Genomic DNA, 19,866 nt, shown 5'->3' on the forward strand with positions numbered 1-19,866 from the left:
CCCAGGGTTTCGAACCACCGACCTCCCAGACTCAGAACAGACACTCACTGCAATGTTTGTTTATAAAGGTGGGGGGGGGGGGAGGTGAGATCAAATGTTATTTTCTGTCCGATTGGCGTACGTAATAAATGGACAATCCCTTTACGTTGAGGGAAGTGCCATCGTCTTGTCCACGTTCTCGTCACGTTATGAGCCATTGTGGTGAGTTTTTTTTGCTGAACGGACAGAATGTTCCTAACGCCAGATCTGTCGCCAGTTTCCCATATTCCAACGATGTCGCGACGAATAAATAAAATGTTTCGATTGGCGCACTGGATCTACAAGTGACGTCAATTCATGTCATTCGGATGACGTGGGAGGGGAGGGGGGAGGAGGAGGAGGAGGAGGTCCTCATGGAATGTACCAAATTCTCCGGGAAGCGGGGGGTGTGGACTACATTATAAATACACCTTTCTTTGGAAACGTATTCAAACATGCGAAGGTATTTCGGCCGTCTACCAGTTCTGACCGAGGTGTATTTAGCGGATCGATATCAATACGGATATTGATCGCCGGTTCCCCGTCAGATTACGGCCGAGGAGAATGAAACATTCCACTCCGCCTCCCGGTTGTTAGCAACGCCTCCCAGTTTCACCATTTTGCTTGCGGTGTTTCGGCGTCTGATCGGCCGTGCGCAGGCGACTCGAAACGGGAGCAAAAGGGTCGAGGGGGAGACGGAGGGCGAGGCTGCGCTCCAGGCGACGCTCGGGCCTGGGCCCAGGGGCAACGACGGCGGCGGCGACAGGAGGCGGAGAGGGGCAGCGGACCGGGCGCGATGTGCGTCCCGGAACGGCGCATCGAGCGGATGGAGGCAGCGCCATAAGCGGGCGGGCATGGCCTCCTTGCCGGGGTGAGGCCTGCGAGATTGTCCTCCACGAGGACTCGGGAAGGTTGTTGTCATCCGGAATGGAGTGTCGTGATTTGTTTACGGATGGGGGGGGGAGGGAGGACGTGTTGCTGACAGAACGTCCATTGGAAGTGCGTGCCAATGTGTGGTAACGACAACCTGCGACGAGATGGCTTGATGTGTCTGGAGAATTGATACGAAAGAGTTTATGAATCGTGCAGAGGGTGCTCCTCTTTTTAGGTAATGTCTGAAGCGGTTATGTGAACGAAGGTCGTGGGGGGGGGGGGGTTAGGGGTGTTTGACCGTGCTAACCGCTTTGAAGGTTGCTTCGTGATCGTGATCGTGATGTTTTTGTATTTATATGAAACATTTGAGAGGGATGCCAGGTACCTGGTTGAGAACTGGTGGTGGTGGTCGTATGGCAGCTATCATTTCTTGAAGTGTGACTGTCGCTGATGCAGTGCCCCTCTACCAGTACACCCACACACTAGAACTGGTACTCATTTCGCCGACCTCGGAAGGATGACAGGCTGAGTCAACCCCCCTGGTGTATTAATTCAACGGCCAACGGGGCCTGAACTCAGGACCCTAGGATCCCAAGCAGCCACCCGAACCACTGAGCCAACACCAGGCTCGAGAACTGGTGAAAAAGGTGTCATCGATTTGTACCTGTAGAAAAGGTGAGAATGCATCTCTCAGGTATGTGGATGTGGGAGCGCTTCTCTTTGTTGACAATGTGAAGGTAAACAAGACGACAGTTGTTTTTGACTCGTGAAGAGGATCAAGATGAACGAAAGGCGGTCGTTTTGTGAAGAGCCGGAGGGTAACTTGATCAGCGAAAGTCGGAGTTGTACGACTGCTGACAAAATGGCAGGAGGACGGGTGTGAGATGGTCGAAACGAAGATGTTCGAGGTATACGAGAGTTTGGGAGGACGGTGAAGATCACCTGTGCGCTCCACCGTTGTTAGCTTGTTTATGTTTTAATAATCTGTTTGTATATGTCGTGCTTGGTCGGTTATGGCCGTTGCCAAATATCATGGGATTTTTTTTGTGTCCAAGGCAAAATGTAAATCGCTGGTTAATACTAACTAACCAAAATGCAGCAAGTCAAGGACACTTGGTTTCTAAATCCCAATCTGTTAATCCTCAAAAGTCAAAAAGAAAGGTGAAACACAAAGCCAGAAATGTTTGCTTCTTGTTGTTTGTTCATCAAAATGATGACCTATTACTGCACCGTCGTCCCCAGAGGGAAGACACACACACACACACACACACACACACACACACACACACACACACACACACACACACACACACACACACACACACACACACACACACACACACACACACACACACACACACACATACTTATAAAAGCTATTTTATTTGAAGTTATAAACAACTGACTGATTTCCCAACTGCCCGGATCATCAGCTGAGCTCTGTTTTTCATCGAGGTTTCGATCCTTTCATCCCAGAACCTCTCCAAACGGCGGATCCACGACCCCCGTCGCAGGTCCACATCAGTAGATTACTCAACAACTAAGTTTTTTTTTTTTTTTTTTGTTTTTTTTTGTTTTTTTTACAAGGAATTGAGGCACAGAAGGAGGCCATTCGGCCCATCATGTCTGCGCCACACCAATACCAGATTTAATCAATTCGTTGATACCCCTTCCATTCGTGTGCAGCCTTTTTGGTTGTTCCACTGGAACTCGTTTCACCGACCTCAGAAGGATGACAGGCTGAGTCAACCCCACCTGGTGTTAATTCAGCAGCCAACAGGGATAAAACTCAGGACCCTAGGATCTCAAGCCACTACCCTAACCACGAAGGCAACACCAGGTTTGAACACAAGTTCTGTTGCTTGTGATTATTTTATTTTTTTCAACTTCTTTCAAAAATGTTTGTAATCTCTTTAAAAGCAGGAATCCTTCATCTTGTATATTACTTGACGCTGTGTGTTCGCCTTTGTCACGATTGCTACTTTCTCGATCGTCACCGATCTTTGAAGGCATCATTAAATATGTCTTACAATTCTGTGTACAACATCGAAGTTTGAACTTTTATTCTGTTCTGCCTGGTTGAAAGCCAATTTTTAGGTCATTTCCAATGACCTAATAATATTGGTGAGAGAAAGGGTAATATGGGTCCGTCCGTCCGTCCGTCCGTCCATCCGTTCACAATGAAGTTGAAGCGGGAGATCTGGTCATTAGTGATCCTGATAGAGGTCGATGAGACGTACACGATGGTTTGACTTTCAAGGTCACCAAAGGTCAATGTCAAGGTCACGAGGCCTTTGAAGTTGCGAAAATGACGATTTTCAAATTCTATCTCCTCCGCCATTTCTCAAGCGATCTTGAATTTGATTGTGGCATATGAATCTGTGGGACAATATCTAAATTTTGATTGGGCCGGATTTTCGATGTTCGCTTTCGTTTTCGTGTCACGTGACTTCAAATTTGGCAAAAAATGTGAAAATGACGATTTCCATGCGAAAATGCCGATTTTCAAAATCTATCTCCTACATTTCTCAAACAATCTTGAATTTGATTGTGGCATATGAATCTATGGGGCAATATCTAAATTTGGTCAGGCCGGATTTTCGAATTTCACTTTCGTTTTCGCGTCACGTGACTTCAAACTTTGCAAAAACTGCCCTACCTTCAGGAGGCTATATATTCTCTACTGGGCATGGTAAAAGTTAGTGAATGGTGTCATTGCATAGCAGCTGACCTTGTATATTATATTTATACATTTTCCGCCGAAGGTGTAAAAGTTTCAAAACCCGAAATGTAAACGTCGGCATTTATTTTCAAAATATAATTTCGTGCACGTGCGCCAAAATGCCGAGTCATCTTTAACCAAGCTGCGCAGTTGGAGCTGCGCAGTTGGAGCTGCGCAGTTGGAGCTGCGCAGTTGGAGCTGCGCAGTTGGAGCTGCGCAGTTGGAGCTGCGCAGGTGGAGCTGCGCAGGTGGAGCTGCGCAGGTGGAGCTGCGCAGGTGGAGCTGCGCAGGTGGAGCTGCGCAGGTGGAGCTGCGCAGTAGTCTTCGGTCATAACTGAACATTGAGAACCTGTGGTATTATTTCTCGTCAGAGATGACCGTCACTCCCGCACGGGGGTAATTTTTGCCAAAACTTTCGCCATGCCGATGCCACGGGGGTAATTTTTGCCAAAACTTTCGCCATGCCGATGCCAAAGATGTCACACAAGATTCCGATGAGCGGTGCTTCAATCCAACCTATCACAGGATTGTTGTTACCTCCGCCACCGACCGAAGGTGATCCATGTTTGTCTGTTAGCAGGATATGTCAAAAAGTTGTGGATGGAACCTCCTCCTCCTCTTCTTCTTCTTCTTCTTCTTCTTCTTCTTCTTCTTCTTCTTCTTCTTCTTCTTCTTCTTCTTCTTCTTCTTCTTCTTCTTCTTCTTCTTCTTCTTCTTCTTCTTCTCTCGGCTCCCTTATATACACGATCCGGATCTCCTTAAATACTAAGCACTTGTACACATCCTCGCATTAAGGGTGCCTTTTGAGAGTGTCTATCATGAACTTTTAAATATATTCGGACATTTGCTTTAAAGTTTCGAAAAGTTCATGTTACTATTTAAAGATTATTCCATTTAATATATTGTAATTTCGTAAATACATTATTTATTTCGTAAATACACGATATTTCGTAAATACGTAAATACACTATGACGGGTCTCGCGATTGGCTTAATCAAGGCATGTGACGAAATATCGGAAGTTGTTGTTGTTGTTGTTGTTGTTTTTTTATTTTTATTTTATTTTTTAGCCGACAAAACCTTTAGGACGCTGCTCTTGGACACATTTATCCTTGTTCACCATTGAGGGATGGGACTAAAAACTATATTTAGCAGGAGATATCAAAAAATTGTGGGCGAGTTGGTTAGGTGACAAGAATAACCCGATTAGATTTTGGTTCAGGTCCGAATCCATATCCGCCCTGTTGGTCGGATACAAAATGTAAACTGAGCTTTGTACAACTTGATATGGTTTGCTCGGTGGTGAAAATAATTGTGACATCTTGCAAACTTTTGAAACTCTCTCGTACATGTCACACGCTTACTTTTGTTTTACTTCGTGGTTTTTATTTTTATTTTTAATTTTGCTTTTGGAAAATGGATATAGCTCTCATGAAAGTGTGCTTCCCTTGTGTGTGGTTACCACCACTTCTTGGACAACTTTGGTTGTACCATTCTTGATTCATTCATTTAAAATTCTTCTTTTCAGGATTACATGCATAAATTTTCCCTCGAGTCAATGCAAACTTTTTTTTGTTTGGATTATATGCAAGTTGTACATTCAAAAAGGAGGAAGAGGGGGGTAACCACTGTCATATCGGCCATTATTAGTTTAAATGTTATTCCGACTATAAAGAATACCCTCACATCACTGCTACACCTTCAGGGTTTGACACTGGACGAGGCTGTACCAATGGCATTGGACAGGAGATTTTAGAGTTAACACCTGTCGTGGCTACGTTGCCACTCTAGCAGGTCAGAGGCTCAATATCTAGTGGTGCGTCTCTTACTCATCAAAAGTTTCGTGGCATCTGCATAGGACAACTCTGGAGTCTGATGGAATAATCTCTACATGTCTGGATGAATGTGGTGAGGACATTTGAAGAGGTTGACAATATCCTGTATAATGTTGCCTGCCAGATTTGAATCCTCGTCCACAAACTTAAATGCTCATCCCCTTCACCATTGGTGTACCATGGCTGCAGTCTGTACAGTACTATTTATAGTGTGCACTGCAGCAATGGTACCATCTCCCAAACCACCTGACCAACACCATCTATATAGTGGTGGGAAACCATGGGTTGCTTCAGCATACAATGCATCTACCTCCCCCCCCCCCTTTTTCTGTGGTTTACACTTTACACGACAGTCACTTTAAATATTGTCACCCAGAAGTCTCAAGAAAGAAGTATATTTTTGGCTTTAAATGCTTCTCCTTTAATAATAATGTGTTCAATTCTTCATTATATTATTACGATTTATAAAATGTAATGTATAGGTCTGTTTAAAGTAAAACATGTCATTTTGGCATCTAATTGCTGTAAAGGAGATCTTGTAGCCCTTGAAGTTGAGGACTGAATCTGCGGCCCTCTGATTAGCTTAGGTTACCCACCACTGATCGAGGACAAGGGCATCAGGTGGTTAGGTGAACCACCACCTTCACGTTTCCCTCCACCACCTGACCTGCAGTTGAAGTTTCACCTTCTGACCTGCATTATATCTGCATTTCCTGAACATTGCAGAATGAATAATCATTTTCTAAACATAAAAAGTGGGTACGAAGAAATGTCAATCCGAATATAGCAGCAGCTATGGATTGAACCAAGTTGGCATCATTTGTACTTGCTGCCACAGTTCATTGCCTCAGTCGTGATGGCAGGAGCTCACCATCAACCATTCCACTATTCAAAGAGCTCGACATCACTTCTGTGAAGAACATGAAAAAACATAAAGGAACAGTTCCAGCCAATATTCTCACTTGTAGTTCACTGTGATGACACGCTCTTTAATAATGCCTTTACAGTGAAAGAACATCTTTGTTGTTCGAGTCTACGTTCGGCCATGGTTCACTGCTGCTCATGCCATTTCTGCCCCTTGCGATGACCTTCGCTTCCTACATCTTAAGTATCAGCTGGGCATCTATGGTGTCTCAAGACTGAGCTCATTGCTTTGGCATTCCTTGATTCGGCTGTATCCACAGAGTCAAATAGATCAATGGTAAAGGCATTAAATGAAAAGGAAGGCATGGATGGACCTCCAAAGTGCTTCCAGCTGAATATCAGGAAGTCTAAGGATGTCAATTGAAAATTTTGTCACAAAGAGCACAATGTACTACTTCAGATGTATATACTACCTGTACGACCTCAAAATTGAAGTTGGTTTTCTGGATTCTGACCCTGAGTCATGGGAGGTCATAGAGGATTACATGGAGGCAGTCCAGACAGATTGCCAAAAAGGCATTGCAGGCAGTGAGTAGTTCTGGTTTATCTTGGAACAACGATGGATACCCAGTCTGCAGCTGGATTTAGAAGCCAGTGTTGCTATGTTGGCCCATGTGAGGTCATGCTTGATGGTGTTGCAGAAAAGTTAAAGGGATTGAACCTCCTCCTGTGGCTGACCATGGGTGAAGATCGGTGGATTAGTTTGACGATTAAAAAAAAAAAAATTTGTATACCTTGTCGAGGCTCGCATGAGAGCTAACACACAATGTACAGCAAGGGGGCATGAGACAAGAGGGGGTGGTAGTGGGAAGGACAAAACAGTGGGGAACAGAGACATTAGGGGATCTGTGGAAGGGAGAGGGATGGGGTGGGGAACATGGGGTATACAAGATGGACATTACAGGGACTTTCAGGAAGGAAAGCAGGGAATTTGAAGGAGGTGGGTTTGGGGTGGATTAACGGGTGTAGAAAAGATCGAGGATTTGGATGGGGAGGGGGGGGCGGCGACGATAAGAAGTGGTGGTGAACAGCTGCTTTGAAGGCCTGGAGGGAAGAATGGGATTGAACAGAGTGAGGGAGTTTATTCTAAAGGTGGGGAAAAAGAGGAATGAAAGAGTGAAGGTAAGCAGTGATTCGTGATTTTGGTAGTTTTACTAGAAGGGGGGTTGTTGGCAGACCTTGAGCGCCCTGCGAAAATATGGTGGGGACAAATTGCAGACACAGCAGGGGGGGGGAGACCGGAGAGGAGACGGTAGAAGACAGAAAGACCACCGACCTGCCTGTGGTGAGAGAGTGAGAGGCCCAAACTGTCAGCCTCATCGCGGGAGACGCCAATGATCTTAAATGCCTTGGTTTCCACAACGTGAAGCTGAGAAAGGTGAGAGGCGGGAGCACCAGCCCAGAGGGGAGAGCAGTACTCCATCAGGCTGTGGACGGAAGCTTTGTATGTGGTCAGGAGCTCAGGTGGGCCGAGGAAGGACTTTGCATGACAGAGGATTCCCAGTCGGCGACTGGCTTTGGAGGCCAGGTTGGAAATGTGGCTTTCCCTGGAAAGATCATGACAGATAGTGGGACCCAGAAGCTTGAAAGAGAGGACTTCTTCCAGAGGATTGTTGAGAAAGTGCATGGGGGTTTTTCCAAATGGTCCTTTCGGAGAGACATAGTGAGAGTGTGAGATTTGTCCGGATTGAAAGACATGTTCCACGTGTTGGACCAGTTTGTGATTTTTATCCAGATCTGCAGTGAGCGAAGAAGCTGCTGCTTGCCGGTCTGAGGGATGATAGATGGGACAGCAGAGGGTGGAGTCATCAGCAAAGAAATAAAGAGGATTTTCCAGAGAGTCGGAGAGATCATTGATGAAAACCAGAAAAAGAACAGGGCCCAGAACGCTGCCTTGAGGAACTCCAGCCTGGACAGGAAGGGGGGATGAAAGAACTCCATTTAGGGCCACACGTTGACTGCGACAGGAGAGGAAGTCTGTGAGCCATGAGTGGAGATGGCCTTGGATACCATAGGAAGAGAGATTGGTGAGCAGGGCAGGGTGCCTGACCATGTCAAAAGCACGTGATATGTCGAAGACCTCCTGGAGACCAGCATTTAATGGATTCTCCATCAGCAGAGAGTGAAGCAGCTGTTGTGTGCCGTCGATGGGATGTGGGTACTATACGACACGATGTGGCATCATCTGCTAAAAAAAAAGGGAAGAGTGGGTTTTGCAGAGCATTGTGGTGGTGTTTAATGTCAATGAGGAACAAGACACTGTCTTTGGGCACCCCAGCCTCTACTTTGAAAGGAGAAGAGAAGGTTCCATTGATAGCAATACATTATATGTGTGAGTGGAGGAAGTCAGGAATCCAGGTATGAAGATGGCCTGTATGCCAGTTACCTTGGACGACAAACTGTCGAACGCCTGAGATATTCCGTAACCTCTCGATTTGAGATTGAGATTTAGGGTTACCGATCATTGCTGAGAGTGGAGTTGCAGCATTTCCGGAGTTGAATGACCGGGACAGAATCCAAACTGATGGTTAGAGATATGCTGTTTGAGAACAGGTGGAGTTTTACTTCATCAATGGCAATGCAACTGTTGGCTTTGCTCCGGTATGTGGTTTGTTAACATTACTGAGCTGTAATTATTTTCATCGCATCCCTATAATCTGATAACGACAAGGTGTCTGCAATATATATATATATATATATATATATATATATATATATATATATATATATATATATATATATATATATATATATATATATATATATATATATATATATATATATATATATATATATATATATATATATATATATATACACACACACGACATTGTTGGTCAGAGGAAGCTTTATGCTGCATGTTCTTAATAGCTGATTTGCTACTATGCGAGTCCATGATTGGAGGCCAAGGTCTCGCAAATCTGCTTTGCTTGCTGTTTATTTCTGCTGCACAGTGGACGCTAATGGCAAACAAGGAACTTTTCATTGGGTGTTGAATGCTCATTTAACATCTACCTAACTGTTTTCATGAAATTAGGTATTTTTGGAAATGGAGCACACCATGTTTCTCTTTTGATGTAACCTGACTCCAGCACACCTGTTTGCACCTGGTGTGTTTGTGCTTTTGAAGTTGTTGAACGATGTGGCCCACCTTAAGGTTCGATGTTTTCACACGGACATGCTGACGTGCTGGAGTTTGTTTGCGTGTTTCGTGTATCCACACTTTGTGTTTGTGTCCCTTTTTTATTTCATTTTGGTTTTACTTTAAAATAAATGCATTTAAATTCAAGTTGAATTTCAGAAATTAAATGTCACGTTTCATTAAGCCGTGGCTGCTTCATTTGTCATCCTTGAACGTAGTAAAGCTTTGTGTTCATCTCAGAGGTTCTTTATTTGTGATTTTTATTATTATTATTATTATTATTGAAGACCTCTATAAATTGATTTAACAATTGGGTTTAGTTCCTCATGAAACCAATCACATTGGTGATGTCAAGTGCTTCACCAGCAATGAGGTTCATCGAGCACTCTTGAACTCGTGTATGTGTAACTATATATTCTGTCTTTTTGTTTGAACCTCTAACTCCTTGATATTTTAAACTATACTATGGTGGTTTAATTATTGTTGTTGCCTTAGAGTTTCATTCAGACATTTTCTAGCTACAAGGCTAAAAAAAATAAAACTAATGCCGAGTTTCTGGGAACCCAATCTACCCCAAAAAATTCCAACCGACCGCAATATTTATGTTTTTTTTTTTTTAAGTACCATGGTGATTTCAGTAGTTTTCGGAATCGGTGACTTCAAATGGGATACAATGGAAATTATTTTCCGATAGGAAGTCGAGGTTCGTGGAAGAGATGGATCAGGACGCAACAGAATAAAAGGAACAGCAAAAAGAGAAAGAGGAAACACTAACAGCAGGATGGAGACGGATAAACTTGGGATGAAAGACAAAAATGAGGGGTAGAGGAGGATGCATGAGGTGGACAAGATGAACACAGAAGCAGACTCTCAGGAAGGAAAATCTGGAAATTTGGTTGAAGAGTGGGGTGGTTTAATGGGGATAGATAAGATCATGGCTTTAGATGGGGGATGATCTGAGATGGTGGTTTACAGCTCTCTTGAAAACCTGGAGGGAAGAATGATGTTGAAGAGAATGAATTACAGAAGAAAAAAGATCAAGATGAGATCAAATTACAAATTGTATATTAAATATTCTAGACTGTTAAAGGAGCTGTGCACGCGTGAGTCGGTGCGAGTTCCACCCATCGGTTGTACAGTTCTCCTGACTCCACCCACAATTTCTATACGACGGCCACCATTTTGTTGCTTACTGCGATGCAAAGTCAAAGATGTCTTCGGAGCCGTCATATTCACAATCGCCATGCCTTCCCTACAAGTTTTCCCTTCAGTGTAAAACGACCAAAGCGACAGTTAAAAGGTTTTGAGCTGATGGGCATCATGGGCCTTGTGAAGATAGGCTTCAGCAACCGACACAGCAGTCTGTTGTTTATACACCAGCCAAATAACTATGTGGAACTCTTTCAAGCAGGGCTTTTACCAGAGAGGTTACGCAGGTCCTTGCTATTATATCCGACTGTTTCCTCTTAAATTAGCACATTACCCGTCGACCAGGGATAAAACCCATGTTATTATGAAGATTTTCGTTGAGGACTCCTGGGAATCTCATGACATTATGAAAGAAAACATCTGTCATTATTTACTTTTAACGATGTGTATATATGCATGAGGAAGAAGATAATTGGTTTCTGGTTGTTTATTGGCACAATTAGCCTGCTCATGGTCACTTGAGAGTTGCAGTTCCACATGGTTTCCACATGTCTTGCAGGATTGTGAGTTGAACAGGTGATCGTGATGGATTTCTGTGAAGTCGGTGATGGCATGAGAGGAGAGGGGATAATCTGTTGTTTTGATGTGGGAATGCCTGTTTGCTTTTATGAGTAGTGAGGAGAGGACAGCGTTGTGGTCGGAAGGAGGGGGAGGGGGGGTAAAGATGGGACAGATTTGGAAGGGGGAGGTTGAGGTTTTTGGGTTGGAGGGGGGTGGACTTTCAGTGGGGGTGGGGTGGGGGATGAGTTGTGCTGGGAGGGGGTTTGAAGGCTTGAAGTGGGGAGGGGATTGATCCTTAGGGTTGGGAGGGTGAGGACTTTGTGTTTGTCACATCTTTGCCCTCCCCCTGCCCCTCTCAGAGTTGGGAGGGGGAGGTTGAGGCTTTGTTTGGGGGGGGGTGGAGTGTGGTTGAGTTGTCAGAATTGCATGTTTAAGTTGCTACAAGTAGGTACTATGATGCAAAGATTAATTAATAAGATGTTAGGATCAAAGGTCATGTGCCTTTTTAGCTAAAAATGATAAAACCAAACGTAACTCCAGATAGGAGAATCTGATGTTGACATGGATCGGTGAATGGATTGCCCATTGTGAGTGGAGGAATGCTGTGAACGACAAGCTGATAGGGTAAAGGTTCAAGGGTCATGAGACCTTTATTTGACGAACCATTTAAATTGACAAAACTGTAGCTATAGAAGCATCTCGTGTTGAACTGGGGTGGGAGGGAGTGGTGTTTGGGATTCTTAAAAGCTCTTAAAGTGAAAAGTCAAGGGTATGTGATCTACATTTCAAAATCATATTGCAGGCCATTTTTGTTACTTGACAGAAATGCATCTGATGTTGACTTGGGTGAGGGGCGCATGACTTCAGGGGTATTGAAAAATCTGATGAACAACTCGGTCAAACAACATAGGTATGGTGCCTTCTTCACTGTGTGTGCGTGTGCGTACTCGTGTAATATATATATATATATATATATATATATATATATATATATATATATATATATATATATATATATATATATATATATATCTTATCTCTGAGGCCAATCATTCAGAGTTCCAGAATTTCCAGAAGTTGTTCTACCCAGTTGATGCTTCACATTTGCCTCACTCTCACTGAACTCTGTCTCCATAAAAATCTTTCTCATCAACATTCCTAATTGTACAAAATGAACATGAATTGTCTTTTTCTCCCTCCCCCTTCTTTTCTATTCCATCTCCTTTTCCTTTCTTTCAAGTTTCTTTCTCTCTTTCTCTCTTTCTCTCTTTCTCTCTTTCTCTCTTTCTCTCTTTCTCTCTTTCTCTCTTTCTCTCTTTCTCTCTTTCTCTCTTTCTCTCTTTCTCTCTTTCTCTCTTTCTCTCTCCTCGTTTTGTTATCGTTCTGCAGCTTAATGCAGGAAGCATGTTTTCAGGTTGCAAGTCCAGCCGTCCGGTCAGTGTATCCGTCCGTTATCGGTCGTTTTTGTGAACACGATAACTTGTGAACCACTGAAGGGATTCCGTTATCGGTCGTTTTTGTGAACACGATAACTTGTGAACCACTGAAGGGATTCTAACCAAACTTGGCACAATTATGGACTGTGATACAAAGATGAAGTGATTACATTTTGGGTTCAACAGGTCAAAGTTCACAGCACATGTGCCCTTTGGAAATCATGTTGTAGTTGATAACTTGTGTTGGAAGCATGTGATGTTTGTCTCCTCCTTTTCCGTCTTACTCATGTGACCTTTAATTGAGATAAGATGTAATGATGGGTGGATGAGTTGGTGTCCAATTCTACGTTTTTTTTTGTTTTTTTTTTTGTCCCGATTTGCTATATTGTGTTCATTGCAATTGTTGTGTGTTTTCCGGCATGCATCTGAAAGTCATCTCTTGCAGAATAAATGTCGTCATGTTGATTTTAAGTAATTTTGTGTTGCATCGTTTTTATTTTGTGTTGCATACTGTACATGTGATTAAAAACTATTAAGCTACTTTGTCGTTAATATCCAGTCTGCTGGATTTGTGATGCACACTCAGACGCCTTCGGTTTCAAGTGTCCCTAGTGCAATCGTTACTTTTTGTTGAATTTCTCAGCTGATGCAAAATATCTTCTCCAAGATTTTATGATTAGCAACAGACCGAAGTTGCTTTGAGAACCTTTTGACTGGCTGAGGCAAAACATCCCACTCTCAAACCCACAACAGGTCAGAGATGAACTGTATTTTGAATGAGGTGCTCCATTCTATGGTGAAATCTTCATCTGAAGCTGTAGCCTTCACAAGCACTGTATTGCCATCCCCATTTTACCGACGTGCACGCACACTGTTTGGTCCAGCAAACTTCCAGAATTGTGATCCCCGCCCTTTCGCAGTCATTTTTCTTTTGTGTGCGATCATGTGCATGGCATAACCTATAGGATAAACCTGCATGCTGTCATACAAAAATGGGAGCCTGGTGTTGGCTTCGTGGCTATGGTGGCAGCTTGGGATCTTAGGATCCTGAGTTCAAGCCTCGTTGGGCCACTGAATTAATACGCCAGGGGGTTGACTCAGCCTGTCATCCTTCCGAGGTCGGTGAAATGAGTACCAGTGTACTGGGCCGGTGTATACCCCGGTTAAAATAGGTGTACCATATCCCTGTGTCGTAAGAGGCGACCAGGGTTGCGTCAGGAAGGGCATCCGGCGTAAAACCTGTGCCAAATCAGTATGCGGATCATAACGGATGATCCGCTGTGGCGACCCCTAACGGGAGCAGCCGAAAGAAGAAGAAGAAGACTGTCAAACAAAAATGGACTGATTACATTTTGGGTTCATCAGATCCATTTTTTTGGATTCGTACTTAATGCTATATTCTTCTTCCACATCCTGCTTATGGAGATTATCTCTCAAAATTGTTGACTCTGATAAAGTCTTAAAATTTCTGAAAGGTAATCGGGGATGGGGTGGGGTGGGAATGGGGTTAGGGGTCAACCCCCCAAAAAAATATATACATATATTTCCCCCTCCCCCAATGAATTTTTGTTTTTTTAAGGTGAAGCAAATGGCTCACTTTGTCTATTTCTATTTGTCTGTCTGTCTGTCCACAAACATCAATTTATGATTGAGGAACAACTTGATTTCAATTCAATGTTATATTTTGAACACACATCGGGAAACGAACCTGAAGTTCAGCTGTACTTTGGCTCTGAATTCGTCCCCATCGCATATGCACAGAGAGGAGTGAGAATACTATTTTTATCTTGCCAAAACGAAGTTTTTGCAAGATATGTTAGTCAGCTTGTATGTTTTTTTTTATTTTTTTTTTATTTATTTTTTATTTTTTTGTCTGTAATCACGTATAAAAAATTCTGCAGAGCACAGTTATCATCGGAAATTTTTGTAACTTCGCATATCAGAGGCCTATAGAGGTCCCTTTCAGTGCACAAAATTTTGAAGGTCAAGGTCAAAGGTCAATGTCACTTTGTCACAAATCAGGGGAGTCGACGAAACCCTTATTTTTTGAGTAATTTTGATCGGATCGTCTTAAAACTTCATGGGAATATAGTTCATGGTCTGGCGCTCAGCTGATTAATTTTTGGTGGCGATTGGCCTTGACCTTCATGTTTTTTTTTTGTTTTTTTTATTATCTTGCCAAAACGAAGTTTTGCAAGATATGTTAGTCAGCTTGTATGTTTTTTTTTTTTGTTGTTTTTTTTGTCTGTAATCAGGTATAAAAAATTCTGCAGAGCACAGTTATCATCGGAAATTTTTGTAACTTCGCATATCAGAGGCCTATAGAGGTCCCTTTCAGTGCACAAAATTTTGAAGGTCAAGGTCAAAGGTCAAGGTCACTTTGGCGCAAATCACGGGAGTCGACGAAACCCTTATTTTTTGAGTAATTTTGATCGGATCGTCTTCAAACTTCATGGGAATATAGTTCATGGTCTGGCGCTCAGCTGATTAATTTTTGGTGGCGATTGGCCTTGACCTTCATATGTTTTTTTGTTTTTGTTTTGTTTTTGGTCTGTAATCACGTATAAATCACTCTGCAGAGCACAGTTATCATTGGAAATTTTTGTAACTTCGCATCTCAGAGTCCTATAGAGGTCCCTTTCAGCGCATAAAATTTTGAAGGTCAAGGTCAAAGGTCAAGGTCACTTTGTCGCAAATCAGGGGAGTCGATGAAACCCTTATTTTTTGAGTAATTTTGATTGGATCGTCTTCAAACTTCATGGGAATATAGTTCATGGTCTGGTGCTCAGCTGATTAATTTTTGGTGGTGATTGGCCTTGACCTTCATGGTTAGCGCCTGAGGTCGAACATTTGACCCCAAGGTCAAATTTTCAAGTTTTAGGAACCATATCGTGTAGTACCTCAAATTGAACACCTCGATGAGTGCTTTCTAGATATGTCAAGCTTGAGACATTATGATGTCATTTGGTGACGTTATGAGGCAAACGCATATTTTTCATGGTTACTCTGTAGAACGATTCTCATCGGAATCTCTCGTAGGCAGATATTCCTCAAGGAGTCCCTCCTGGTGGATAGCAGCTCTGTTCACCTCAGTGTGACCTTAAAGAAGTCACACGTGGTCACATTTTGGCAAGATACGGGTCACTCTACGGGTGACATTGGTTTTATTTTTGTCTTTGTCTGCCTGGCAGTCAAAGCAAATTTAAAATTATTCCAAACAGGAAATGTACTGTTTTTTTAAGGATCTTGCAAATGACCCTGCATCAACGACAGTGAATAGACGTAAGACCTTTTGAAATGTTTATTTTATCTCAATTTAATTACATACTTGAACACTGTAGAACACAAATCACCTTTTTGGCACTTTAAAAACCCTTCCATTTAGCTTAACTTGGACAAAATATTGAGGCATTTTACGTCATATCCAATCAAACTTGCCTCTCGTAGACCCCGCCCATGTCCTTGTTTTCCATTTTCTGCTCATAGACCCCACCCATGTCCTTGTTTTCCATTTGCGGTTCATAGACTCCGCCCATGTCCTTGTTTTCCATTTTCTGTTCATAGACTCCGCCCATGTCCTTGTTTTCCATGTGCGGTTCATAGACTCCGCCCATGTCCTTGTTTTCCATTTGCGGTTCATAGACTCCGCCCATGTCCTTGTTTTCCATGTGCGGTTCATAGACTCCGCCCATGTCCTTGTTTTCCATTTGCGGTTCATAGACTCCGCCCATGTCCTTGTTTTCCATGTGCGGTTCATAGACTCCGCCCATGTCCTTGTTTTCCATTTGCGGTTCATAGACTCCGCCCATATCCTTGTTTTCCATTTGCGGTTCATAGACTCCGCCCATGTCCTTGTTTTCCATGTGCGGTTCATAGACTCCGCCCATGTCCTTGTTTTCCATGTGCGGTTCATAGACTCCGCCCATGTCCTTGTTTTCCATGTGCGGTTCATAGACTCCGCCCATGTCCTTGTTTTCCATTTGCGGTTCATAGACTCCGCCCATGTCCTTGTTTTCCATTTGCGGTTCATAGACTCCGCCCATGTCCTTGTTTTCCATTTGCGGTTCATAGACTCTGCCCATGTCCTTGTTTTCCATTTTCTGCTCATAGACTCCGCCCATGTCCTTGTTTTCCATGTGCGGTTCATAGACTCCGCCCATGTCCTTGTTTTCCATGTGCGGTTCATAGACTCCGCCCATGTCCTTGTTTTCCATTTGCGGTTCATAGACTCCGCCCATGTCCTTGTTTTCCATTTGCGGTTCATAGACTCCGCCCATGTCCTTGTTTTCCATGTGCGGTTCATAGACTCCGCCCATGTCCTTGTTTTCCATGTGCGGTTCATAGACTCCGCCCATGTCCTTGTTTTCCATTTGCGGTTCATAAACTCCGCCCATGTCCTTGTTTTCCATTTGCGGTTCATAGACCCCGCCCATATCCTTTTCCAAGACTGCTGGTATAAGGTGTTCTGTGAACTCTAGTTTCTTAGTAAGTGATGACTTGAACTGCCAGCATGTCATCAAACCACTGCATTTGGTGTTGCAACAAAGTCGATTTGTGATGCTTCAGATCTTGCCCAATCTGTTGAATCCTGAACCCATATTTCTACTTGTCGCTGTTACTCTCTGCTTAACTTGTTCATGTCTTGACCTCCAAATTTTTCTGTTCTTCCTCTACAGCATCCCTTTTCTCCTTCGATCACACGTTGTTTTGGACTGTTTTCAAAGAACCGAAAAGGTGTTTCCATGTATGCCAATTTAATTGGGCCAGTTAGTTTGGTCTTGAGTTAACTGTCTCCTCCATCAACTTTTTCATGATTTTGTATGTCTGGACATGGTGCCTGAAGCAAATTATTTTGATTATCCTTCTCTCTATATCTCTCTATCCTTCATCCCTTTATACCTTAACACCCCCAGCTATCCTTTGCCAACAACAATGATGTGATGAGGCAGTTTGTCAGCAAACTGCTTGCTTTTTCCTCCTTGCAATCAAACCTCGCTCGTTGGGTATCTGCGGTCCCCCCATTAAGCTCGATTACACTATTTTGTTCCATATATATATATATGCCAGATCTCAACATCATGCTCACCTGAGGTCTAATCTTTGAGTTTTCTCATGTTAACTCTTCGTGGAAAATGTGAGGTCACACGTCCCGATTTTCCTGCACGAAAGATTCATTTCGGAATGAGTTTATTCTTCCTCCGAGTGTGTCTGTTGTGTCCCTCCATCCTGCTGTTTGTGTATTTTCCAGCTTTTCACGAGCGTTCTGTTCTGTGTCTGAGCTCTTCCACGAGCCTCGAGTTTGTGTCTTCATCGTATTGCCTCCCCATGCATTTAACTCGCTCAAGCATGTGACCTTCCTTCCCATTAAGGACAAGGTGTAGAAATTATTTGTAAATCCATGTTGATGGACCCAACAGCATCAACGCTTTAATCCGCAAGACTGGTTTGTCTGCTTTATGAACGCTACTCTGTTTCTTTTCAGGTCTTTTTCTGAGAGCCACCTGCTTGCATCATGGAAAATTACCAATGTTACACCATTTCATAATAATGGTGCCAAAACATGCCCTCTAAAAACTATTGACCGGTCATCATAAGTAAATTAATGGAAGCTGATGAAAGAAGCTGAATTGAGACAACGACCCTTTGGCTGATCTCTCATCGTCAGTTTGACTTTTACCCCTAGTCACTATACCTGTGACTTGCTACTTTTATTATGATGCTTGTATGCCATCACTCTCAAATGATAAGTTAGAGCCATGGGAGGCTTGTTTTCACCGCCACTTAATTGCCTGTACTTCTTTCCTACCTGTAAAGGAAGACTGTTTAACCGCTTGTATTGCCTCTTGTGGTGTTCTTTCGCATTCACACCAACACGATACCGTGGCTCAAGTCCACCCCCAAAATCAAATATTCTTTCATTTTTCATTCGCTTGTCTATCTCGCACTCCTTGTGTTCAAAGTGTTCTCACATCCACCCAAAAAGGATGCATTGTCACAGCCAGAATCTAAGGTGGACGGAGGTTATGTGTTCACCCCTGTGTATGTTACTTGCAAAAATCGAAGATTTTTCAAGTGCAGTCCATTGGTTGGTCTTGTGTGTTTTGTCTGTCTGTTTGTTTGAATGTCAGTCGCCTCAGGTCACAATTTTATACCGATCTTCACGAAACTTCACCACTTGGTCGAGTTCGTCATCAGCAAGAAGCCTGTTGCTTTTGGGTTCAAAAGGTCAACATGGGCCAAAGGTTAACAACTTGGGTGGGATTTCTAAAATCCTCAATTTTCATCCGTTTGACTTGAAATTTGAAGAGCATTTGCATGGTTGGTCATTGAATTCAACCACCAATTATTTTTAAGGTCAAATTTGTTTCATGGATTTCACAAGTATTGTGCTATGCACGACATTTTTCTTGTTTGCTTTTCTGTCTGTGAGTGGGATATCTCAAAATGATGTGGGCGGATTTGGAGAAATTTGTCAGACAGGTTGGGTGTGTGACGAGGACTAATTGATTATATTTTGGTGAAGATCTGGATCCAGATTGAGATACTGGAATTTTAAAAGTGGTTCTTCACTATTGAGAGATAGGGGCTAAAAATGATACATACTGTAGCATATCTCAAAATTATGTGGGCGGATTTGGACAAAACTTGGTGGAGGAGTTGGGTAGGTAACAAGAACAAGTGGATTAAATTTTGGTGAAGGTTCAGATTCAGATCTGGCTTCTCGGTGAAAAACATAAACTGTTTTTCCTGTTGGAGGTATGTGCTATTCTGAGTGCTGTTGTAGTTTCTCCTCAATTTCTTTGAGTACAGTATTTTATAATTGATGAATGGGTGGGGGTATTTGGAAAAAGGAAGTTTGGTGTAAGTTGGAGCATGACAAGAGAAAGGAGGTTAGGGAATAAGTTTATAGAAGATGACAAATGTGTCGGTCTTTGGTGGTGGGGGACATATTTTTCACTCTTAACAGCCTAATTGACTTTTAATTTTGTAATAAGTAGACATAAGTTCCCCTAATATGATGTGATGCTGTACCTCGGTCCACAATCTCAAGCAATGACCACCTTCCTTAATCTCGAAGAGGAGGACAAGGATGCGATGAATTTTGAATGTAGAGAGGTGGGCCATAATTCTTAAATTGAAATTGACAAACCTGGACTTAAGGTAATTAAATATGGGTTTTTCTCGCCGAGAGGGAAGTAGACTGGAC

General features: G+C 43.0%; 1 protein-coding gene across 3 annotated transcripts in view; it reads left to right on the forward strand.

The window, feature by feature from the left end:
* Positions 1–473: 473 nt before the first annotated feature.
* Positions 474–19,866, forward strand: part of LOC147014154 (AF4/FMR2 family member 4-like) — a 104,302-nt gene continuing 84,909 nt past the window's right edge. For 2 of the 3 annotated variants that reach the window (XM_085851862.1, XM_085851863.1), the window contains exon 1: positions 1,080–1,126. In XM_085851862.1, the coding sequence (XP_085707988.1) occupies positions 1,095–1,126 (32 nt within the window). In that variant the 5' untranslated portion in view covers positions 1,080–1,094. Of the gene's footprint in view, positions 890–1,079; positions 1,127–19,866 lie in introns of those variants that run through there. The other variant, XM_085851864.1, reaches the window with a different exon arrangement.

The sequence above is a fragment of the Eptatretus burgeri genome, chromosome 13 (assembly GCF_056783735.1).
Source record: "Eptatretus burgeri isolate ZD-2024b chromosome 13, Ebu_testis_v1, whole genome shotgun sequence".
NCBI lineage: Eukaryota > Metazoa > Chordata > Myxini > Myxiniformes > Myxinidae > Eptatretus > Eptatretus burgeri.